Below are 26,083 nucleotides of genomic sequence, written 5' to 3'. Positions count from 1 at the left end.
GATCAAGATCCGTACGTAAGCATTCCAATATTCAATATTATTCTTCTAAGTGGTAAGTATAACTATCCTATTACTATCATGTCCAACCTCACAAAACTTGAGTTCTTGCCTCTTGATGTGTCTAGTGAAAATTACTTATCATGGTGTGATGATGTTGAAACTCATTTTGTGGCTTCAAATCTTAGCAAGACTATTACAGATGGAAGTCATGAATCTCCCCGAGACCAGGCTAAGGCGCTAATCTTTCTACTCCGCCACCTTCATGAAGAATTGAAATCTGAATATATTTCAGTTAAAAATCCACTTGACTTGTGGAAGAATTTGAAGGAGCGATATGAGCACCAGAAGTGTGTAATCCTCCCAACTACTCAGTTTCAGTGGACTAATTTGAGATTACAAGATTTCAAAACTGTTCGTGAATACAATTCTGCTATGTTCAGAATCACTACACGGCTGAAATTGTGTGGTATTACTATTACAGAAAATGATATGTTGGAAAAAACATATACTACTTTTCATCCTTCGAATATGCTCCTGATGCAGCAATATCTAGGACAAAAGTTTACTAAATATGCAGAATTGATTTCATGTCTTCTGTTGGCAGAACAAAATAATGAACTTCTATTGAAAAATCACCAGTCACGTCGTACTAGAGCTGTTCCGTTCCCTGAAGCGAACGCAGTTATGTACAATGGACGTGGACGTGGAGGTAGACGTGGACGAGGTAGAAGCCGTTGGTATTATCGTTATGATCGTGGGAATTTTTCTAATACCCACAATGCGCTAAACCACCAAAAGAAATTTGATAAATTTGAATCAAAGCAATCAAATCCTGAAGATTTACCAAAGAAGTCCCAGAAGGATAAGGAAGATATATGTTATAGATGTGGTGGTTCGGGGCACTGGTCCCGTACTTGTCGCACACCTCAGCATTTGATTAAACTTTATCAAGAGTCAATCAAAGGGAAAGGCAAAATGGTGGAATCCAATTTTGCAGACAAGATAGTGGAATCCAATTGTGCAGACTTTAATAATGAAAATGAGTTAAATGATTTAACTCATCTTGACATGGCTCATTTCTTTGATAACGCTGAGGAGAATGTTGACCTTCTAGTTGGGGATGGATCTATGTAGATGGATTCAAGTTACCTTGTTTAAAGTTTTAGTTTTCTGTATTTCATATAAATATTATAATAATGTAAAATAAGTCTTAAAGCATAAAGCTCGTACATACAAAATATGTAAATAATAGTTGTGTAATTATCTTTCATCTTTATATGAACATATTAAATAATATATGTGATATTTTCATATTTTAGAATCATGCTGAGATCATAGCTCTTTATAAAGTTGGTAGAGAAGCTATGTCACTACGACGAATGACTTGGTATATTCAGAAAAATTGTGGACTTCCATTGATCACAGATACTCTGACAGTAATATACGAAGATAATGCTGCTTGTATAGCACAACTCCAAGGTGGCTATATTAAAGGTAACAATATTAAGCACATTTCTCCAAAGTTTTTCTGTACACATGATCTCCAGAAGAAAACAAGACAAGTAGATGTCCAGCAGATCCATTCTTGTAATAACCTAGCAGATTTATTCACTAAAGCCCTGCCATCGACAACATTCAAGAAGTTGACACATAATATTGGTATGCGCCATCTCAAAGAACTTTCTTGAAGAAAGTTACATATAAATCAGGGGGAGTAAATCACAACATTATGGATAGTACTCTTTTCCTTTGCTCAACTTTTTATCCCACAGGGTTTTTCGTTGATAAGGTTTTAATGAGGCTATTCTATCCCACATGGATCCAAGTCAGACATAAGAAGGATGTACTCTTTTCCTTCACTAAGATTTTTATCCCACTGGGTTTTTCCTTAGTAAGGTTTTTAACGAGGCATATTTACCTTGTGCTAATGATCATCCAAGGGGGAGTGTTGTGATATATATATCATAAAGTGGAATTATCTATATACTATTCACCTTTACACTTCATTGCCAAATGTCAATATGATGTACATGTGTAAGTAATATATGAAGGTAAAAGATGTATATATATTGTAAAGAGCTATTTTGCATGGGACATGATTAGATATATAAGAGAAAAAACATATACGCTAGTGAATACTTTTGATTGCATCTATATCTCATTCTATATCTATTTCATAATAAAACGTATTTTGAAAATTGTTTTACAATAAGAATTTAACAAGTTATCTTTTTTTATTTTTTATGAGTTTTTTTTTCCTACTCGTATAATTCTTCTTTTTATTTAGTTCAGAACTTCGGATGCTTGTTGGAAGCTGTTGGATCTATGGTCCTAAATGTTTGATTTTGACGATATTAAAACCTTTGTAAATGACAATGAAACATTTATGTAATATTTGATTAATGAGAATTGAACTTTAAATGAATGTCATTCTACTTTACCTATATGATCACATGTACTAAGTGAGGCTTATGCCTATTTCTATGACAATTTGACATTCATATATGCTTGAATATGTGTCGGAAATTCAGTTTTGAAAATGAATATATATATGGACTAAGTTAAGATCACAAACTTTGATTTATCTCAATTTAACCAACTTAGGTCCAAATGACTTGAACCTTGAACCACATGTCCATGAGGGTCTAATATATATTCTAGGACAAGAAAAAAGTGAAATTAAGTGCATTACATTTAGATTTGGTTATATGCTTGAATTCCATCAAAACTAGATTTTCGCATAAAAGGTAATTTTGTGCATATGTTTTCCTTTGTGAACGTGATGAACCAAATGAACTCTGATTTACATGAAATTTTGTAAGCACTTTAGTTTCATCAATATGAACTTATTTGACTAGGGATGGTTTGAGAAAAAAATTTATTATGTACTAAGTGAGACTTATGCCTACTTCCAGGTAAACTTTGATCTTGATGTCTTGGTACTTAGGAGACTATAATTTATTCAAAAAATATTTGAATCTGATTATCGTAATTGAATTGAAAACTAGACTTCTTAAGCTTTTCATAGACACCAAGTTTTCTCATTTTGGAATTCATATGAGAAAGTTATAGACATTTGAAGTTGAGTGTTAAAATCATAAAAGACATCTGTAGCATCACTATAGTACCATAGAGCAGGTTGATCAATCACTTATGAGAGGATATCGATCACTTAAGTCATCACTGTAATTCCAGAGAGCCAGCCAATTGATCTGTCATTTTCGATCGATCACTCGTACACAGTGAAAATTCAGTTTAGTTCCAAATGGCATAACTTAGTCATATGACGTCGGATTGATATGTTTCTTAAACTGAAATGTAGTTAAGACATCAATGAACATATCATATTCATAGTGAATGATCAAATTTCATCTTCTTGATGTTCAATTTTACGCATGAAGTTGCTGCACCTGTGAAAACCTAAAACTGTAATAATTGAGTTTCACTTCTAAGTTGAATGATCATATGAAGGAATTTTGTTGTGAAATATGACATGAAAATTCTAATGTACTTATTATGATTTATCATACATAAATTTGAACTTATTGAATAGTATTTCTATTTGATTGACCTAATACAAGGCATGAAACTTTCACAAGCTTACAAGGCAAATGAGGTGTCTATACACCAAATTCTTTGTAGGTACAATATTGTGAACGTTCAAATATGTCCAGAATTCAGAATTGAGGAGGAATTGAGATCTGATTTTCAAGAATGAGCTTGGAGTTAGGAGGCGGTATCAGGTCTAGGCCTGATTTTGAGAATTGGGTTTTGGGTGGGGTTTGACTCTCAAAATGAAGCCCAGGTCCAGCCTGGGCCCCTAAGGCTCAGGCATTTGGGCCGGGCCTCAGGCTTTGGGTTTCGGGTCGGGCCCAAATTTTTACTATATAATATTCATATATGTATTTTTTTGAGGAAAATGTATTATATGTATATATATGTGTAATATATATGTATTATGTATATACACATACTGTAAATATAATATATATGTATATGTAATATATATATATATATATGTATATGTATATGTAATATATATGTACAGGTTTTCTCTGATACGGGACCAAAGAACGAGACTAATTTACGGGATTATTTTATTGGCCGTTAGATTAATCACACGGCATAAGTTTTTCTTTTATTTTTTTTCCTTGTGTCTCACTTCTCTCTTTTCTGACAGTCCCTCTCTCATCAAACCCTCTCTCTACTTTTTGTTTCCTTCTGTCTCACTTCTCTCTCTCCTCTAACAGTCCCTCTCTCATCAAACACTCTCTTTACAACCTGCAATATATTGATGGCTTGAACTTGTAATATATTGATGGTTTTATAATATAATCACTTGAACTTGAAATCAGTTGAACATGTACATGCCCTTATCATATGAATCTTTCTTATTTTGATATAAAAACATACTTCACTCAAATGTAAGGCTTTTGCAATAACAAATTAATCTTGCTGGTATATATTTTGGGTTATAAAACAAGTTGCAAAACCATAAATGTAGATGTTTGGACAGGAGCATACCCTGTCTAGACTGAACCTGCAGAACCAGCGACAACACAATCAACCTCTCCAAAGCCAATTATCCAGCAACAAAACAAAAGGATTCCCTAAGACAAATATCCAGCAGGAATAAACCAAATATCTTTCAAATTAGGTACAAATTGAAGAGGGGAAGAATTTATACTATCCTATTTCGGTACAAACAGATAAAGAAAAATTTATACTCTTCCATTTATACACTTTCGGTTCCGGTGATTGGGTCATCTGGATAGCTCGATTTGGTCTCCATGATAGAGAGAAATTGCAACTGGGGAGTTGTGATAGGTGAAGGCCTCTGGGTTGTTCCCCTTCTCAAGTCGACCTTATCTTCGACCCAAATCAACCTGAATCGTGAAATGGAGAAATCTGACCCAAATCGACCTAAACCGCATATCACTGTTCGTGTTCAAGGGCTGCTCAATCTTTGCGTATCACTGTTCCGGCGTTTATCTTGATTTTTCAGTATAGCTTCGATTTCTCTAGTGTGCACAAATCAAGGGATGCTCAGGTAGAGAGAGTGTGATGAGAGAGGGACTGTTAGAGGAGAGAGAGAAGTGAGACAGAAGGAAACAAAAAGTAGAGAGAGGGTTTGATGAGAGAGGGACTGTCAGAGGAGAGAGAAGTGAGACAGAAGGAAAAAAAAAATAAAAGAAAAACGTGTGCCATGTGATTAATCTAACGGCCAATAAAATAGTCCCGTAAATTAGTTTCGTTCTTTGGCCCCGTATCAGAGAAAACCTATGTATATATAGAATAATGCTTAAGACCCCCAAAAAGTGATCCCCAAAAGTCTCCGATTTAATGTGGAGTGTTGGATGTAAAGTGAGCCCTACATGTGTATTTTTAATCAATGGTTATTTTAATGACACATAGATTTGAGGGACTTTTGGGGGTTAAATTTTGGGGTTCTCTAACATTCTTCATATATATATACACACAAATCCAGTGCATCCATCCAAGCCGTCTGATTAATCTGACGACTTGGAATTTGGAAATAATCCAATCTCATAACATCTCTATCAGAGTAGTGTAGATACCTCTTTCCATTTTGATTTTGTGTTTTCTTTGATGATTTCAACAACAAATTCCATTTTCAAAGCTTATGGTTGACAAATGTTTATGGGTTTCAACTTCTTGTAGAGTTAATCAAGAGCTTCGATTTGGGTTGATCCTCTTCTTGCTTCCATCCACATTTTTTCTATACTCTCAAATCCCCTTCGTTTCTTTTTGTTTTTGTTTTTGTTATTCGAGCTATGTATTTTTGTTCCTTATGATTGATAGATTTTGAGTTATGGCGATATGGGTTTCGATCAGAGTGGTATCGTATCGAGTGGGTAGTATGAAACTTGACATCGCATATCAAGTGGATAATCTAGGAGGGCCATACAGAAAGAGAACGCGTGTCGATAGGCTACCGGAATTCTTTGATATATGGCATTTGGAAAATCAGATTTGAGGAAGAAGAAGTGAGATGGAGAGGCAGAGAAAGAGAAAGAGAAAGAGAAAGAGAAAGAGGAAGGGAAATAGAGAAACAATGTGATTTTTTAATTGCAATCTGTACTCAAAAGTCAAAAGTAATAAAAGAGAAATAATTTTCGAACCACCAGATTAATCTAACGGCTTGACCTCATTTGATCCTTCTAGTTATAGTTATAGATCATTATGAATGCATTTTTTCTAATTACCATTTAATGGTACGGTTCTTATAGAATCTTCCAGAATAAAGAAGGGATCTCCCTACCGATTTTCCCACTTCTGCTGTAGCTATCGAAGGTAATTCTCTCTCCACTCTCCATTAATGGCCGCGTTATCTTCAATCGGCAGCGGCTTATCTCGCGTATCTCCCTTCCGATTCCACAATCACTATTCACCATCTGCGGTGCCCCTTTTGTACACCGCAAAATCTAAGCCGAAGGTTTTCAAAAAGGAAAACAAATGAAGGACTGTCGCGATTTTACTTTTTCTGTGGTTCTAGTTCTATTTTCTGATGAAGATTCTCTAATCAATTTCGATTTCTTTGTTTGGTACAGGATATAAATCGCTACCGATTGTTCTCAATGGCATCCGAGGCCCCGAGCGATAATCCCGGTCTTCACACAACCCTCGATGAGGCCACCAAGGGATATTTCTTGCAACAAACTGTAATAGTATTTCTTTTTGCATGTATGCACGCGTCTGTATTTAGTTTGTATATATATGTCTTCTAATTCTATATTTGTTTGACATTGTGGTTCCAGATGTTCCGAATTAAGGATCCAAAAGTGAGTCTGGACTTCTATTCTCGTGTATTAGGGATGTCGTAAGTTGTTTCTGTCAAATTACTGTTGCATTTCTATTTCTTATGTCGAACTCTTTAACCTTCCCATAAGTATGTTTCTTCTTTGTTGGCAAATATATATTATATCTATTTAGATTGCATGCCGCAGTTGTATCCTTTATGAAGACTGATGCAATAAGGATGGAATAAGGTGGCACAGGATAAAAAAACCTGTCATTTATTTATTTGAATGAGGATACTAATCGAGTTTGCTCGTCTTTGTAGTTACGACAGATTGATTTCGTAGATCATTTTGATTTTATAACAACTTAAAGCAGAAACATTCGTTGATTATTTAGAAGCTAGATAGGCTGGGCGCATCAAGGGTAGCACACTTATTCATTTAAGAAACTAGATACCCTTGCCCTGGGAAAAAATCCTTAAAAATCTTGAGTTTTTGCATTATTTGAATTGCTGTAGAACATCATTATAGTATTTGGTTTAGAATACAGGACACCATTTTCAACTTCAGCTTGTATAATATATGACACTGAAAATTACGTGGTAACTCTGCTTGTAAATTGTAATGACACCATATGTGAGCGAGCTGAGCCGAGAGTTCATTCAAATATCATATTACTAGCAGTACATTTAATCTATGTTCTATTTTCCTGCTCTTTTATGTTTTTTCTTTTTGCTATTCGTGCAGTACATGCATGTTCTATTATTGTTTGTTAAGCCAATGCATCACTTCAATTACGCTTAAGTATATAGTCTCCTTGAAGTTTATGGAAAATGGGTTCAGTGATTCATAGTTAATTTAATTATAAGTTGGATTGCTTTTTATTTTTATGCTTTGTAAGATTTGAAACATAGTAGGAAAAGGCAACCTTAGGCGTGCCTAGGCACAAGGTGAGGTGTTTAACGGGACCAGCGCTGCTGCCTTGACTATGCATGCTTTGTTGCACCTTTCGCAAAAGTAGAGTATGGTGCTGTTGGTACCTTAGTAAGAAAGGATATAGACTTGCATGGGCCAGGCCTCAACATTAAGGCCTTTAATGAGGAAAAAAGAACAGAGGAATCAGGAATTTAGAACAAGCCCTAGACCACTCTGCTGGACAAAAATAAGAAACGTCTTGGGAAAATTAGTTTTTGGCTTATTTTTACATCTGATGTCCACGACATATTGCCAGGCAGACCAGATCTGCTGTTCTGTCTGTTTCCTACCTGTCTCTCTAGGCGCGCCTAAGGCGCTAGGGTGCCTTTAGTGCCTTGATGGCTCCTAGGGAATTTAACTACACTGATTTGAAACACACTATAGAACATAGTTACCGGGAACAGTGTTTTAAAAGGGGGGTTCGGAAACCGAGGCGCTTGACTTATTTGAGGCGAGGCGTAACGAGGCGTAAGCCTCGGTAAGAATCAACAAAAAAACCTATATGCTTAATCTAAAATGTACATGTACACATTCAAATAATATAATCATATCAATTTATCAATTTACGAAGACATAACTCCATCCATCATCAATTCAAGTGATCAGCAGAGAAATTTGGAGTTGGACGCAGAATTAGAGAGAAAGTGTAATTGAATAAAGTCTTCAAGAATCAAAATAAATCAATTACTTCCAGCCATTCTCAATATGCTAAAGCTACATGTCTAAAACTAGTGGGTGTTGTGTGGATGATAGGATTTGAAATCTGTCAAAATTATCACCGCAAGTATCTTATATACTAAACGAACATTTTTTTTCGTTCTAGTTATCCTATGAAAGATGGAACTCCTCCAAGCCAGCTTCACATGCTCGCTTTGCAAATATTAGCAAGAATAATAAGAAAACAGAATCAATAAAGATCTGAAGACTGAAAATCGTACCTTCTATTCAAGATCTAGGGCACAAGTCGCACAACACCAACAGAGAGTTAGAGAGAGAGAGAGAGAGTATGTATGAAGCTGAAAATTGATTCGATTCCTTGGACGATTTGTTTGTTAGAGAGAGAGAGAGTCTTCGAGAATTTGTCTCAAGAATCGTCGTCCTCGGTTGGAATGGCCTCGTTGGGTTGTTTGTGTTTTTGTTCTTTGTGGGCGTTGCTTTTGATAAATTGTGGTGTGTCAACAATTACGCCTCATACGCCTCGAGGCGTACGCCTCAGGCATATGAGGCGTAAGCCTCACAGGCCTTTATCAAGGGCGTACGCCCGGAGGCAGCTCGAAGGCACCTCGCCTTGAGGCGCGCCTCAGGTCGTACGCCCTGACCGCCTTTTAAAACACTGACCGGGAAAGGTCAATCCCCCCTCGTATCCTTAATTGGGACGAACGTCCCGGAACGGGGTACACTAGCGACCTGGGACGCTCGGGAACTCGACCTGGGACGCCCAAAGTAGTGTCCCAAAATTCTGCCATGAAAAGACCCAAAAATCGATTGAGATGTGAGAATAGAGAAGAGTAGAAGACAACATATAGACTGGCAGAGTTGGAGAGAAGAGGAAGGCGTGGGAGAGGAGTACTCAAACCAGAGAGAATGCATGAGAGAGAAACAGTTGCTTCGCGACAGAATCAGAGAAGGCATGGCGGAGAAGAGTACCCAAACCAGAGAGGAGTCTTCACGGTGTTGGGATTGGGAAAGAAGAGTATCTAAACCCTAAATTTGTGGTTATTAAAGCCCAGAAAATTTATCTTAAAATAACAAAGCCCATTAAAATTTATTACCCTTTCTCCAAAAATAATAGAGAAGCATTGAAATTGTTTTTTTCTTGTACTTTAGATTGTAAAATATGTTGTCTCTTCTTTCAAATTGGATTTTCCAAAAAAAGGATTTGACCTTCTTTTCTCTCTCTCTTTTTTTTTTGCCTTTTTTGTGCCTTAATGGTTTAAGATTGGTTTCTTGGGCTTTGAGAGTTCATAAACTGTAAAAATTGATTTCTATTATGATGATCATGATAGATGATAAACACCTAGTATTCTATGATTTCTTGCATATCATCTAAAAGGATATCTGATGATGCATGAAATACTTTTTTCCATAAAAAATAGGGCGATATATATCGTGTATGGCGTGATTTTGACATTCATGAGCTTGTCTGCTCTTGCAAATGATGATGGTTAGGCTCTCATATCTCAGGTTACTCAAGAGATTGGATTTTCCAGAAATGAAGTTTAGCTTGTACTTTATGGGCTATGAGGTGATGTCCTCTATATAAACTTCTCAGAAGCTACATTTTTTAAGTGTTTGAATCGTTGTCTGGAGCATTTTTATGGATCACGAGGACCATACTAGTTTTTTATGCTTAATTAAATTTTTTTTTTCATTTTCTATTCTACATGTTATCTAAGGCCTCGGGTTGCTTTTCTAATGTGACCCACAAAATATATGTAGAATTTAGTCTCCCAAAAGCCACGAAAGTGGTAAGAGCATGAAGTCATAGTCTCCTTTGCAAGAATATTGCCAATATTAGACATTTGTTTGGTATATAATGTTTAGTCTGTAGGATCCAGCTTCTGCTCCCACTGACCCTGCTGAGAGAACAGTTTGGACCTTTAGTAAGAGAGCTACCATTGAATTGACACAGTAAGAATCGTATCTTTTTGGCTGTAATGCTGTATCCTTCTTTTGCTTTCTCAAAGTACTTTCTTTTCTCTATCCATCTATCTATTTATATGTTTGTCTATCTATGTAATTGATGCCTATCGTTCAAATACACCTTACAGTAACTGGGGCACAGAAAGTGATCCTGATTTTAAAGGATATCACAATGGCAATTCTGAACCTCGTGGCTTTGGTATGTAAATCTTCAGAATTTTCATGAAGCATTTTTATCGTAATGTCTTTCCTTATATCCATTTCTTTGTTGCATAATGGCCATTCATTTTATTTTATTTTTTTGTGCATCAGATGTATGACATAACCTACTTATATAACTCTTCTGCCCCAAAATAAGATATGCATGCAGGTGGTTTTCATAATTGAGCTAATTTGCGTCTCTTTTTTTCTCTTTCTATTTCAAGGGCACATTGGCATAACTGTTGATGACACATACAAGGCTTGTGAGAGATTTGAACGTCTTGGAGTGGAGTTTGTGAAAAAACCAGATGATGGTAAGAAACCTATTCTAGATGATTAAAGTTAGCACTTCTATATGTTGTTAAACTTGTGAAATAAGCTGCATATGTGAATATGTGATGCATACTTTAGTAAGTCAGCATCTCAATTTTTGATTGAGTGTGGCAGTTGATATGACCTCAACCTATATTTGGTAGGAGGGAGTAGAGGAAGGGAAGGGAAGGAAACCTAATCATTTATTATATAAGTACACCTATATACATTTAGAAAGAACATTCAGAAAAGAAAAATATACAAACCTACATATTTATTACATAAATATGTATAATAAATATGTATTACATGAGTGATCTACTCGTATGTATATATTTGTATATAGTGAATATACATATGTGTTTATATAATAAATGCTGTCAACAACTTCCCTTCTCTGGCATGGATTATATAGTAATGGAGAGTGTAGTTTTGAAAAGGAATGAATGGTATAGGTGGATCCTCATATTGGATCCAACTCCAGTTACCTCCCTTTTATGAGTTCATGTTGCCTACCCCTAACAAGTGTGATGCACATGTGGATTGTGAACATGTAGGGGTCTGTTTTTGTGATATGATTATGAATGCTTGTTAAAATATTTTCAATTAAGGAAAGGCTACTTTATCAGGGTTCCTACCAAAGGAGGTCCTTGTGTTCTCTTGCAAACCTTTTGTTAAGCTGTTATAGTAAAATTGAATGGAGAACCTGAATTCATTCTACATTAGTTTGTCCTCCATTTGAGTCCTGTGCATGACATTGTAGACAGCTAAAGACTGAAATTCTGTTCCTACAGTCAATGGCATCCCCTTTGAAGTGATTCAAGCACCGCCATCCACCACCCAAATAACGAATTGATAATTACTCTTCACAACTCGTTGTCTCTATCTGGCCAGACTGTATATTGTTGAAAACTTAGCTTTTAATGGTGTGTTACTGTGTTTCCACTCTTTTTCCATTCCCACCAAAAAATGCATATATGCGGGCAATTTCCCTATCCTACAGTATTTTATACCATAACCCAAGCCATGAGAGTAGTATTGTGGTGCCGTGCATGCATTTAAATGCTATATCACTTTAGCCATATGGCCCATATTTTTTTTTTCATTTTTTCCTAATATGATCCATTTATTAAAAGAAAAACAATCTATACTAATCTAAAGTCAAATTTTATTTTATTTTTTTAAAATATAGATATTAATTCCCAATTTAAAGAAATGCAACAATTAAATACCAAATTGGAAGAAATGGGACCCAGTGGTAGAGTTGGAATGTTGCAACCTAGAAAACAGCCTCTCCACACAGATAGAATTGTGGTAAATTGAAGAGGCTTTCATTAAAATCTTTCCTGATACTTATTTGATTTAAATGGATACTGGTTGTTTGTGGGTGACTGCTAGTATGAGGATTTTTCTGCAAAATGGGTCAAATGTGGCCTACCTGGAGAGGTTTCATGCTCTCTTTTAAGGAGATTGAATTCCAAATTACTTCATTTTCTTTATCATACAAGCATGAAAAGAAAGATGTATTTAAAATTTTATTTTGTAGCTTACCTTATCTTTCTAAATTTTATTTGCAGGAAAAATGAAAGGGATAGCATTTATTAAGGATCCTGACGGCTATTGGATTGAAATATTTGATCTTAATACCATTGGCAAGATCACTATAAATGCTGCTTAAGAAATCGTGATAGAAAATCAAGGTAAGGTTTTGAATTTTCTCATGTCTTGCCTTAGCAAACTAATTTTACAATTCACTCCATCCATCAGTGAACATGGGTGAGCTTAATTTGATGTACTTTTCGCTGCTATTCCCAAGATTAAAAAATTCAACAATTTCGTCCATGACAGAAGGCACCTAGTTTGGGAATCACATAATGAAAATATTACAATGGATGATGCTAAATACTGTCAGTTAAACATTTTCATTACTTAAAATGATCAAAATCACTTTTACTTAGCTTAGTGAATTTCATTTTTGTTTATTATAGCCTATGTTTCGTCGGGCAAGACTATAAAATGGTGTTTCTTACTATTTGGAGCATTTGAAAGAGACTAGATTTCAAACTAGTAGTAAGGCAACATGTTAATAATTAGTTGGGAAATCTTGCGGATTAGGATGTACTGAAATTCCCAAATTTCTTTCTGTAGATGTAGGCCTTTCGAGTTTGGACTTCTCATTGTAGAGAGTGATGCCGTTGTGAAGTGTGCAAACTAGCAGTATGGTAACGCTAGTGTAATTATCTAGTGAAAACAGCATCTTGAACATTAAAATGCCAAATGTGTGAATATCTTGGCTTCTTAGTGTATTCCATTTTATGAACTAAAATGAGGGCTGGAATTTGTGCAGGTGCAGTTGTCTAAAGGCCAGCTTAAGTGCAAGTTCTTGGTATTTCTGCTAGACTGCTAGTCCATAATATTTTGTTCCTTACGTATCAATACATTGGATGTAAGGTGTATGTTTTATTTTATTTTATTGGAGTCGTGTGTATGTTGGCTAACCCTAAAAACTAAAGATAATTTTGTCTGGTATATGTTTTGTTATGATGGAATATCCTAACCAAACTGGCGTTAGATTTTAATTTTATGTAATGGAAGAGAATGGGTGACTGGATAATCAAGCGTAGACAAATTATCTGAGTGAGGTTTTTGGTTTTGATGCAGCAAAGCTTATTGTGAATTTTACTACGGGTGCTATCAAATTGTCAACTATTATTATATTCGTGTGGGATATATTTGTCGTTATTATTATTTGCTTTTTGAGGACAAATATATCCCTCTTTCCTGAAATTAACCCATCAGAAATTTAAGATCATGTTTTGAATGCTGGGAAAGGAGAGTAGTCTTGGTATTGGACTGAGTTGTTCATATCGAGTGGAGCTTTTCCTTGTCCTCAAATTTGGTAATGGTATCTACAAAAACATCACCAACAATCAGCAGTGAAGACTGCCAGTAATTTAAAGCTACACTAATTTTTCTCAATCTCTCGACATATAACATTCCATTCAACAATGTAAAAATGGCAAAGCATAGCTGTTAATTGTTCAATGATGCTTGACTGATGCCTGGGCTACAATATTGCTGCTGGGTGTCAACCCTATGTAAGCTACATTTAGGTAGCATTACAACATTGCCACCAGGAGATATAGATGATTTCATGTTCATTACCCAAAACGGTAAGGATGAGCCAGAGTAGGACAATTATCGGAATGGTCCTAAACACAAACATCAACGTAATTCTCGCAGATGATCACTGAATACTGCTGCCAATTGAATACCTTTTTAGAACTGCACATGGGCATCTTTGTCCTTGCAGAACTTCTCATGGATATCTTTGAACTTGAAGGTCTAATCTTTCAAGCAACTTTCATACCGCAAAGTGCAGAAACATGATAAGAATACCAGACACATCATGAAATGAGGAAAGTTGCATATGATGAGGATTCAATTTCAAAGCTAGAATAATCGATTTAGATGTACTATCCTTCTCAAGCTTCGACTTCTTCAACTCATCAACCGTAGACTTGATCTCATATGCTACACTGTCTCAAGACACCAACAGTTGCAACAGTTAATTTCAAATTGAAATACCAATCATGAAATTGGACTAGTAATAATAGGAAAATATGGTAAGACTAAGGGGAAGCTACTTTTCGTGTTAATCACCACAGGGAAATCACTTTTTAAACAACAGAGAGCACAATCCACAAATTCTTTTGATAAAAACATACTTGTATAGTTCACAGTTCAAACAAACCGATGAGTACCTTAAAATCTCTGAATACAGTTTTATAATGACTTGTGTTTACCATATGAGTCAATATCAGATTAGATAATTACGTAAGTGTTAACATCATCGAATACGAATATCCATCAACAACCCTGAAGGATTGGGACACATCTAGTAGAAAGTCAAAATTATACTGATGAGAAGCCAGCAATATCTCGGAACAATTAGGATCTCTGAACCATTTAAATACTTTCTATATTCATCTCAGGATCAAACACTAAATTGATTTAAAATTCGTTCCATTGATCGTGCGAAACCTGTTATAGTCGATATCATCTACGAAGGAAATCGTCAAAGAATGTATTCACAAATATCTTACACATCATAGCTTGTTAGACAACAAGAACCAGAAATCTGCATAAGCTCACAAACACATTTGGTTCAAGAAAAAGGATTTTTCTAACCTCGAAATCGTCTCCTCTCTTATCTCTTATCTGGTCCAGCGCCGACATGATCCCTTTGAGATCGCTGCAATTTTCACCGTTATTTAACAAAATCCAATCATAAAAAAGACGTAAGAGAAGAAAATTTGAAGAGAAAACAGATCAATCAAAGCAATGGACCTTGAAAGATTGAGATCCAACTCGTCGTCGACTACAGAGTGACGAAGTCGCTTCTTCGCGCTCGCCTTAGCTGCAGACTTTTTGGTGATTGGGTAGGTTTAGTGTGATATTCTGGAGACAAAATTGAGAGCAGCAAGCGATTGAATTTTGTTTCCGAAGCTATTCAGGGGCTCTAAGCTGGCGGAGATTGAATTTTCGAGAATGCTGCAAGTGGCGCGCGTTCTTTTGACATGCTTTCCTTCTTTTTTTTCTTTTTTCTTTTTCATAATAATTGGTATTTTTTTCTCCCTGCATGCCATGGCCCATGCCATTGACAACTTTAAACTGAGCCCAACTTCATTTAAGATGGGCTGGACTGCTAAATAAATGCCAATGAATGTCATGGTGTAGCCCACCACAATAGTGAGGCTGCCAATCAGGCAACTCGTAATTCATCATAAATAATTTGAAGGGAAATTTTATATACACAACTATTCTACTATTTTTATATCACTTTTTCAATATGATAAGTCTACACCATAAAATGATAAGTCTACACATAAAATGGTTGTGAAAAGACGAATATACCATTGATTTGTAAAATTTTAGAATTTTCATTGTTAAGTTTACACACATATTGTGTAGTTGGGGGCTGGAATTCTTAGTTGGTGAAATTCCTAGACTTTTTTTCAATCACACCCATCCATTCAATCCAATGGTTATGTAATGGACAACTCAGCATAATAAAATTACATTTTCGTCCATTGTTTTACCCTTTTTTACCCGTTTGCTTCTCCTTCTTCTACCTTTTCTTACCTCTTACCTCTGTCTCACGACTGCAAAATAGGACCTGTAGCTTCATGCCCGGATCTGAACGGAACTACTAGGGGATAATCTTCCTAGCTACAAACTCAAAAGTTGGATTTGGCTAAAAGGACTTATTATTTGCATTATCCTATTAGTCCCTATTTTTCTTATTCGAAAATCCCTTTTAAGCTCCTTTTCCCAAAAACATATCGAGATCGTTGTCGCAGACCTTAGAGTGGTCGTCCATGGGGAGAATCGTTTCGATCGTGGTGGAACGTGGGTTGTCGTCTGTTGTTTGGACGAAAATGTTGAATCTTGAATCTTTAATTGTAAATAATTTTTTTCCCGAACGATGAAATGATAAACAAACTATGATGTTGGGTTCTGATCCTATGAAAAAATTGTTAAAAAAATGGACACGGACTGTAATTCTGTATCAATAGTATTCCACACAATGAAAACTAGATTTTTTTTTTTTTAGAAATACTAGTGTAAATTTAGCAATCACTAATAAAATATGTAAAATAATTTGTTTTGAATTTTTAGATGAAGAGTTAATATGTCTTTGTATATAAAAATATTTATAAAAATTATAAAAAATTTTAAAATGGTGTAAAGATGGTATATTAGTGGTGTGTATATAAAATTTCCTTAATTTGAAACTCATCTGAAATGCGCTTTTTTTTTTTTTTATAAAATTATTGAAGCTTCAAAATCAACATAAATGTTGCTCTTAATTTACATTTAAAATTTGTCATCACATCCACATCCACATCCACATCCACATCCACATCGACACGCACACATCCATCTAATATGGTCTATGATTAGCAGACGGAAAAAAAAAAAAAAAAGAACCACCGACACTATGACTTCTTTAAAGGACATCTAGGCCTTCCCAATTCCCATGTTGGCCCCCATTGGATTGGAGGAGTCATATGCGCGCCACGAAATTTATCCAACCAAGGGGCATCCTTAGTTGAAAGTTTGAGAGCACCTAGATTGCGCTTGGATTGTATGTATAGTGGTTTTACTTTTTTGTGACTAACACAATCACACCTCCATTATTAATCTAGATCTTTCATTGTGTTACTTTTCGAAAGATTTACTAAATGACATTCAAATGCTTTCATATTACGTGATAGTAATTACTTCTTCAACGTATTCAAACAGTAATTTGCTAATAATATTCTCATTTTTCGAGATGTCAAGATTAATCAATCGTTCTTTCTTGACATGAATAAGTTAGGAGAAAGTCTTTAAAGTAATCGAGGTTGAGCTCGAATTGATGCACTATATACTCTACAAGGGCTAAGGTGACTTCGACATAACTAGCCAATTTCCTTCATTTGATCAATCTTTCATCCATTTGTTTTATATTTATTGTTCTTCTTGTAATTAACACACATGCTTTTTTTGAAACAGGGGAGGAAGATTCAAACTCTGTTCACCAGGGTGATACACAATATCCTTATCACTTCAACTAGTGGCTTGGATGTATCGATATGAATGTTTACCCACTAATTGACATGAATATTATATACTTATATAAATACTATTTATGCTATTTATATAAATGTTTATGAATATTTTTTTTATGTTTTTATTAGATGTGTTTATATATCACTAACAGCAGGATAAAAACATGTAATAAAAATATTTAAAAAATAATATTAACAAATATATATGAATAGTAAATATAAATACAGCAGGATAAAAACATGTAATAAAATATTTAAAAAATAATATGAACAAATATATATATATAAATAGTAAATATAAATATCAATGTAATATGTATAAATATTTATAAATAGTATTTATATAATTTTTTTATTATATTTACCATTTATAAATTTTTGTATAATATTATATAAATATTTATTGTTGGCACAAATTGACATTTGTATATATGAAAGTTGTTTTTCTTTTTTGTTACGACACAATCACCTCCCTTGGGTTACCCTAGCTCTCTCCGCGGGATATATCAATAAACCGTGATGCCCACTAATTGTAACAATGACTTTATAACAAAACTTCTCTTCCTATTCTATGTTTTCTCTGATGTTGGATAACAACCAAGTCAAAAAGGTCGGTTTTATCACCTTTCTTTTTCCAATTGTGGGACCCAAAGGACAAAACCTTTTCAGCAAAGCCAATGCAAGAGTCCATTGCAGCATGTCAAGTCACTAATTAAATAATTTAAATTGTATTTGCATAGGTACAATTACAGGTCATGAATTTGTATAATTTGCATTTGATGCAGTCACGCAATGCTATTTTTGTCAATAGTTGGTAACAAATTCAGAGATTTATATCATCAACAATAATATACTTTCAAACCGAACACCTCGAATAAAGTCCATCCTATATGTGTCCACTTTACTTTTATATGAATATTAAATTATTTACCTCTATTCTTTACTATTTTGATTTTTAGTATTATTTACTAATTAAATAATTTATATTGTATTTGCATAATTACACGTCATGAATTTGTATCGTTTGCATTTGATGCAGTCACGCATTGCTATTTTTGTTAATAATTGGTAACAAATTTAGATATTTATATTGGGTTAATTGTACATTATAATACCGAAAGATAGGGGTTGTTAGAATTTGATCACCAGATTTGTATTTGTTACAAAGTCATCATTCAAAGTGAAAAAATGAGACAAAATGGTCATCCGGGCAGGTTTCACTCAAATCCGGTCAAATGAGCTGCTGATGTGGCACCCAGTCAACGTCTATTGGTCAAAATATACAAACGTGGTTGCTTATTTGTCTTTCATGTTGGAAGATGCATATGTGGCAGCTGATGTGGCTTTTAGGGCAACATAATTGGCGCGAAATCGTAAAATATCCCACCTAAATCACAAACATTTCAATCTTCGACAACCTAAACCACAGATCTACAAAATATTGCTCTGGAAACCACACTTGAAGACAGAGAGACGGAGAACAAGGCTACAAGAAGATCTGATTTGTTGCTGCGTTTTTGGGGAGGTAAGTGCTGGTTTTTCTCTAGGTTTCGTTTCTGTTGAAGTCTTGGCAATTTCGTCCGTGTCTATTCTCTGTTCTAGGTTTCATAGATCCATGTTTCATTATACAGTTAGGGTTTAAGATTACCCCCAAATCTAGTACGATTTGGCATTTAGTGACAAAAAAGAATGAAATTTTGTATTCTTGTTGTTGTGTGGTCCCGTGTGTAGCAAATTTAGGGACTTTGTGGTCCCAAAAATGTCATACAACTTTGTCTACTTCCATTCTTTTTTTCTTTATTGTCTTTGTGGTCCCAAAGATTTATTTAATTAGTTGAATACGTTAGAGCAATAGTGGTTTTTAATCATATTCTTTCTAGGTGTGGAACATGGCAAATGATGGTGATGATGTTAGAGCTGATGATGAAGTTAGGGTTGATGGTGAAGGATATTTATCTGATGATGAAGTCTTTGATTCCTACCTAGCTAGTGTAGAACAACAAGTACTAATAGAGGAGATTAATATGGAGGAAGGTGATAAAAGTGGAGGTAGTGATAGTGAGAGTGATACCTCTAATGGTGATGAATCTTATGAAGGAGATGATATGGAGGAAGGTGAATCTGATGAAGTAGATGATGGTGATAAAGTTGATGTTGAGGAAGGTAGAATAGCTGGCGGGGGCAGTGATATGAGTTTAAGTGATGATCTTGACTTCCAATTAGGGTATGTAAGTGATGAGTTGCATAGTTTGCACTCTTCTGATGATGAAACAGTTGCTAGACAAGGGAGAATGATTATGCAAAAATTTAATACAAATGCTAATATGATTGAAGTGACATTTGAGCTTGGGATGCATTTTACAAACTTGGCTAAATTTAAGCAAGCTGTTAGAGACTATGCTGTGGCAAATGGAAGGCAAATTTGAGTTGATAGAAATGACAAAAAAAGATGTCAAGTTAAATGTAAGGATGGTTGTCCTTTTAGGATTTGGTGCTCTAAAATAAATGGAGAGGAGACATATCAGATAAAGACTTTTGTGAATAAGCACAACTATAGTAGGTCTTTTGTTGTGAAGCAAGTCTCTACTAAATGGTTAGCCAAAAAAATTTTAACAAAGGTTAGGGGTGAGCCTAGGGTGAAATCCATTGACTTACTTGTGTGGATCAAAGACAACCTCTCCATCCAGGTAAACAAAACACTTGCTTTTAGGGCAAAGAGATTTGCACAAGAGGTGATTGATGGTACTCACAAAGATCAATATCTGAGGCTTAGAGATTATGGTGCTAAGGTACTTAGGAGTAATCCAGGGAGCTCTTGCTTTCTTAACATTGTTGAGAGGCCTACTCCAGAAACACCAACTGTATTCAAGAGAATTTATGTGTGCCTTGATGCATTAAAGAGTGGTTTTAGGGCTGGGTGTAGGGCACTGATTGGGCTAGATGGTTGTTTCCTAAAGGGTGTATATGGTGGACATCTTCTGACAGTAGTTTCTCAAGATGGTAATAATGGAATTTACCCCATTGCATAGACAGTTGTAGGTAAGGAAGATGGTGAATCATAGAGGTGGTTTTTGGACAGATTGTTGGAGGACATTGGACCTATAGAAGAGAACAAGTGGTCATTCATGTCTGATAGACAGAAGGGTCTGGTTCCTGCTCTTATGGCATTAGGAAATGGAGTTGAGCATAGGTTTTGTGTCAGGCACATTTACAGCAACTTCACCAAGAGATTCAAGGGTTTGTAGGTCAAAAAACAGTTGTTTAAGTGTGCTAAAGCAACATCATATCAAGAATTTCAGTTGGAGATTGCAAAAATAAGGGGTCTGAAGGAAGAGGCATGGCTTTGGTTACATGATATTCCACCAAACGTGTGGTCTAGGGCATTTTTCATGACCCATTCCAAGAATGCCATTTTGAACAATATGTTAGAAAGTTTCAATGCCAAGATATTGGAATTTAGGGACGAACCAATAATCATACTATTGAAAGAGTTGAGGCTAGAAGCAATGAACAGGTATGTCAAGTTGAGAAAAAAAAATGAGAAGGCACCAAGGAAAAATTGTTCCAAGGGTTGCTGTCAAGGTCGAAATGAAGAGGGCAAACAGTGGCTACTGGACAGCACATTGGGCCGGGGACAGTGGCCACTCCATTTTTCAAGTGACCAAAAGGCTTGAGCAATATGTTGCCAACCTCAATGAGAGATCATGCTCATGCAGGTACTTTGACCTAACTGGCATACCATGTTGTCATGCCATGTCTGCAATAGGGTATGTCCAACTTGATCCTGAGGACTTTGTGAATGAATGCTACACCAAAGAAGCCTACATGAGAGCATACGAATTTTCTGTCATGCCTACAAATGGTGCAACACTTTGGCCTAGGGTAAATGGTGATCCAATTCTTCTTCCCAAGTATACCAATGCACCAGGTAGGCCAAGAAAGAGAAAAAGAAGAGAGTTTGATGAACCAAGAACAACCAACTTATTGAGAAGAAGATATCCATTAGTCAAGTGCTCCAAATGTGGGGTTGAGGGGCATAACAAGAGGACTTGTAATGGACCAAACAGGAGGGAGGTATATGCCTTTGAATTTGCAGATTATTAAATTTTTTTTAATTTAAGACTAATGACCATATGTGTCTTCTGTAGGTGATAAATCCAACTCCACAGACAAGGTCATCAGTGGCTTCCATTAGAAGATGATGATCTTTATCAAGAATCCAAAGAAATGTTAATACAAATGAGGCAGCGCCAAGTACAAGCAACATTGGGAGGAGCAAGATAAGGGTGAGGAGGTCTGTTTCAAAACACACATTGCATGCTACCGCTTCAAAATCTAGATACTCATCCATTGTGAATGCCAGTCAAGAATCAAATGCAAAAGCACCCAATTAAGATTGGAGTTGGAACTGAACTTATGTGGAAGGCATTTTGGTATATTTGTTTATGCTTTGCTATTTGAGCACATATTTTGATATGTTTAGTTTGAATTTGGGCATCCAATGACTTTGAAATAATAGCTTTTTGAGGAATGAATATCATTCCTGGTTATGTTATTATGCCTATTAGGATATTTGGCTATGTTATGCCATTTAAGAACTTCTTTTGATATGTTTAGATTAGATGATAGGTTTTTGAGGAATGATCACCATTCCTGGTACTTTGTTATGTTAATAGTTTGAATGTTAAATTATATAAGCTTCAATGAATGACAAATTTGTATATATTTTCAACTTTGAGTGACTATTTTGTAACAATTAATATGAATTGTGGAATGACTGTCAAATCAGGGATATTCTTGGCACTAAATTCAATTGCAAGGCAAAATTTTCTTTTGTTTTTATTTTTATTTTCCACGTAAGCATATTTTTGTGCAATATTTGTTAATTTAATGCTACACCAGCAGCCCATCTGACTGGATTTGAGTGAAACCTGCCGGAATGACCATTTTGTCTCATTTTTTCACTTTGAATGATGACTTTGTAACAAATGCAAATCCGGTGACAAAATTGTAACAACCCCTATCTTTCGGTACTGTAATGTATAATTAACCCTATTTATATCATCAACAGTAATATACGTCCAAACCATACACCTCGAATAAAGTCCATCCTATATGTGTGCACTTTAATTTTATATGAATATTAAATATTTACGTATATTCTTTACTATTTTGATTTTTAGTATTATTTTCTATACTTTTGAAAACATAATTAATAAATAACCTAAAGAATTTTCAGTGGACACTACCCCCAGACCCCCGCAAAGACTAAGTTCGACCTCATATACTCAGGAGGCTATCATGCACACGATTCGATCATCTATCAACGCTCTCTATCAGGGTTTGCCTAGAGTCAAAAGCGAGGCCCTGGGTTAGACTGCAGTCTAAACCTCTTAGTCTCAAACCCTAGTTACATCCTCAGTTAGCATCGATAGTCACTTGAGTCGTCTCTTAGTTAATTCTTTTATCTTGTTAAAGGATCCTCAGTCAGTGTTTGCATCAATGCTCATGGTCCTCTTTCTCTTGCAATTGTCGTTACTCGCAATTTTTTCTCACAATTGATATTCTGGACCTTTCGGCCATCTATTATGACCTTCTATCTAGGCTTCATTTCGACCCTATATTTCTAGCAGATTGCAACATCAATTCAAGCCCAAACTCATTTTGGCTGCAACTATTGTTATGCCTTAATTTTTGGCTTTCTTATCTTCTGTATATTATAGGTTGAAGCCAAACAATGATGTGAAGGTGGATTCTTATGTGCATTACTGCATTACTGTGTGCATTATTGATGTGCTAAAGCATAACTATGTGTTCTTTAATTTAATCTTATTTATTGAGATTTTCGAATAGTAATTGTTAAACAAGGAATGAAAAAACAAGAGATGCTGGGTAATTTTCTGCGTGTATTGCAGTAGTACAGAGTACAAATTTATACAAAGGATATGTAACTAATAATAGCAACATATCAGCTCTAATTCCTATAATCAAGCAATCAAACTAATTAACTCCCAAGATCAAGTAGTCATCCTAATGTATCCTAGACTTAAGCTATTTACAGATATTAACAAATTCTAAGTATAATCATCACAGTAATCAGTGTGCTATTAATGTGATTCTATGCATATGTGTGTCGAATTTGTGATGTGCATTGCATTATATTAGATATAAAGAAATTTTTAACAAAGGGAAAAATTCAATAGTTAAATGATAGTTTAGTTTGTATACATTCATAAATATATTTTTGATACCATTCTAAATGAGATTATAGTGAAACAATTTTAAAATATAAAAAATTATCGAGTTCATTTGTAAATAAACTTCAATTATTACTTATCGATATTCCATAAATTTTTTAATTTATACTGTTGTTTTTCATCCTTTTGAAAAATATAATTAATCAATAACCCAACAATTTTTTTTGGGGGCAATGTCCCCGGAAATCCACATGGTTTTACTCTTCTAAGATAAAATCCTGCACTCGTCCCTGCCTAATGTCACATTCTCTATTGGTTGCGGTGGGTGAGATGTTGTATGAGTTTGGCAGTGTGTTGCAACTGCGTTCAGTTGCAACACATCTCACAACACCATAGTTTTTTGTGACACGTCAAACAGCTTTTGCGTTTCAACTCATCTCACAGCACCACAACTTTTTACCTCACAGCACCTCACCACACCTCACAGCACTCCCAAACGCTTACAATATATGTTGAATTGTCCTACGTAATCAAATTAGGTCAATTATTTTATTTTAGATTAATGTACAATGTAAACCTTAAGTGATTTTATATTAATATTATTAGTCATCTAATATAACCGTAATTTAGATACGTCAAACGCACCTCACAGTACCGCACCACAGTTTTAAAAATGATGCGCCAAACAGCTTTTTGCGTTCCAACTCACCTCACAGCACCACAATTTTATAACTCACAGCACCACACAGCACCTCACAGCATTCCCAAACAAGCCTGAGTCCTTTATATGTGACAATGCTGCTTAGCTGGCAGAGCCATATGGGGTCATTTTGTCCATGCCCCCCCCCCCCCCCACCCAATTAAAAGGCCAGCAGCCCTACCACTTCTTCAATGGAGAATGGCCTTCTAGAAACATCTCTGTTTTCATCCCACATTTTAAATGGACCAGATTCTATATATACATATATCTGTGTGTGTGTGTGTGTGCAGTATTATAGCGGACAAGATAGATCCTACACGTGATTTTGCACCATATGAACAGAACTTCAGTACCATGTTGGGGTTTTGTATAGTAATTTTTTGACTTTCGGATTGGCTAATTACATGTGCTTTTGTTTTTTCTTTATGCATATTGGATTTGATTTGTCATTAGTCACTACCCTGGACCCAACGGAGGACTCTGAAGTCTGAACCTTTGATAAAGTAGAGAGAATGGACTGCTCAAGTGAGGAATATGCATGCATGCAAAAACCCTATCTTCTAGAAGCAAGCCGCGATGGCCTCATCTAGAAGGTCTATGTTAAGTGAATTTGAATTTTCTACGATCAAATATTTCATTTATTTAAAATAACAAACAATTAAACAAGAAGATCAATGAATCGTTTGAATGACAAGGTGTGAAATATTGTTACTTAAAAGTCAAATAACACCATATTATATGTTCTTCCCTCTTAAGTTAAACTTAAATATTTTACTGCTTCTTGGAATATAGTTGCATTGTCAAACGTCAGCCGATTTCAGTTAAATTGTGCCATTGATGAAGGAAAAAAATACGTATTTTGGATAATATACAAATTAAATTAGTCAAAGAAAAAAGGCAAATGTATTAATATATATATTGTAGACCCGAAAGTCTGCAATCAATGAAATGTCGAACGAGTTTTTTGACAACCCTACAATATTGCACCAGCTGTAGATTGTGAAGTTTGGACACCATTGTGGTGTCGCCTGGAGAAGCTCAATGGTCAACTCAGTCGTCAGCAGGAGAATTTGTAGTGAGAAAAGTGAAAGGCTTTAAGAGAGAGGAAGAGAGATATACCTTGAGTAGTTGAGAGAGTTAATGAGATGAGGACCTCTTGTATTTCTAGTGCTTTGGGTCACATGATCGGCATGTGTCGACCGAGCTAGTACACCTTGCGCTTTGATTAGGCCCAAGGGTCTTTGAGGTGCTTCCTAGCTACCCTTTGTAGAATACATGGGTCCTTTTGTGGGTTTGTTGAAACAAGCTTTAGACTCTTATGGACTAGTTGCCAATTAACTTGGGCCTATCGAGCTCGACTTAGACTCTCATAAATCTAGTGTCAATTGGATCATGGGCCTTGGGCCTATCGAGGTTGACTTAGACTCTCGTGGGTCTAGTGTCAGTTGGATCTCGGGCCTACCGAGCTCGACTTAGATTTTCGTGAGTCTAGTGTCGGCTGGATCTTTGGCCTTGGGTCTCGACTTAGACTCTTGTGGGTCTAGCGTTAGTTGGATCTTAGGCCTTGTAGTGTAAATTTACAGGTGAATGGTTTTTGACACATACAATTTGTCTCCCACTCTCGAAGTCAAGTTTCTAGTCTTTGAGAGTAAACATTGCATTGGAGTTAAGAGGCAA

At 35.5% G+C, this 26,083-nt stretch overlaps 2 protein-coding genes, 1 long non-coding RNA gene and 1 pseudogene across 5 annotated transcripts; 2 read left to right on the top strand and 2 right to left on the bottom strand.

Moving 5' to 3' along the window:
- Positions 1-26,083, bottom strand: part of LOC119988998 — a 49,745-nt pseudogene that overhangs the window by 11,226 nt on the left and 12,436 nt on the right.
- Positions 6,154-13,506, top strand: LOC119988999 (lactoylglutathione lyase). 3 transcript variants are annotated; one of them, XR_005465710.1, is made up of 10 exons: positions 6,322-6,457; positions 6,573-6,683; positions 6,780-6,841; positions 9,921-9,981; positions 10,288-10,367; positions 10,508-10,578; positions 10,805-10,894; positions 12,470-12,592; positions 13,041-13,114; positions 13,240-13,506. XR_005465710.1 is itself a non-coding variant. In XM_038834281.1 (9 exons), the coding sequence occupies exons 2-8, from the start codon at positions 6,600-6,602 to the stop codon at positions 12,568-12,570; spliced, it is 549 nt and encodes a 182-aa protein (XP_038690209.1). In that variant the 5' UTR covers positions 6,154-6,315; positions 6,573-6,599; the 3' UTR covers positions 12,571-12,592; positions 13,240-13,506. The 3 variants fall into 3 exon arrangements, 2 of the variants coding, with proteins under 2 accessions (XP_038690209.1, XP_038690208.1); XM_038834281.1 differs by lacking the exons at positions 6,322-6,457; positions 13,041-13,114 and adding an exon at positions 6,154-6,315; XM_038834280.1 differs by lacking the exon at positions 13,041-13,114.
- Positions 13,843-15,480, bottom strand: LOC119989001. The gene is made up of 3 exons (XR_005465711.1): positions 15,243-15,480; positions 15,084-15,147; positions 13,843-14,431 (listed from the first exon to the last, which is right to left on the bottom strand). It is a non-coding gene; the product is annotated as an uncharacterized LOC119989001 (long non-coding RNA).
- Positions 21,019-22,064, top strand: LOC119989000. The gene is made up of 2 exons (XM_038834282.1): positions 21,019-21,583; positions 21,658-22,064. Exons 1-2 carry the CDS (start codon positions 21,047-21,049, stop codon positions 21,709-21,711), a joined length of 591 nt encoding a protein of 196 aa, XP_038690210.1. The 5' UTR covers positions 21,019-21,046; the 3' UTR covers positions 21,712-22,064.

The sequence above is a fragment of the Tripterygium wilfordii genome, chromosome 21 (genome assembly GCF_013401445.1).
Source record: "Tripterygium wilfordii isolate XIE 37 chromosome 21, ASM1340144v1, whole genome shotgun sequence".
NCBI lineage: Eukaryota > Viridiplantae > Streptophyta > Magnoliopsida > Celastrales > Celastraceae > Tripterygium > Tripterygium wilfordii.
The sequence above is the reverse complement of the archived record's forward strand: the minus strand, read 5'-3'. Positions and strand labels throughout refer to the sequence as shown.

Excerpts from the sequence above, each read along its gene's own strand:
- LOC119988999 (XM_038834280.1), top strand. The coding sequence starts at position 6,341 with ATGGCCGCGTTATCTTCAATCGGCAGCGGCTTATCTCGCGTATCTCCC. Across the intron at positions 6,684-6,779 it reads GATATTTCTTGCAACAAACT|ATGTTCCGAATTAAGGATCC; the intron begins GTAATAGTATTT and ends TTGTGGTTCCAG. Across the intron at positions 10,368-10,507 it reads GCTACCATTGAATTGACACA|TAACTGGGGCACAGAAAGTG; the intron begins GTAAGAATCGTA and ends TACACCTTACAG.
- LOC119989000 (XM_038834282.1), top strand. The coding sequence starts at position 21,047 with ATGAGAAGGCACCAAGGAAAAATTGTTCCAAGGGTTGCTGTCAAGGTC. Across the intron at positions 21,584-21,657 it reads ATGGACCAAACAGGAGGGAG|GTGATAAATCCAACTCCACA; the intron begins GTATATGCCTTT and ends TGTCTTCTGTAG.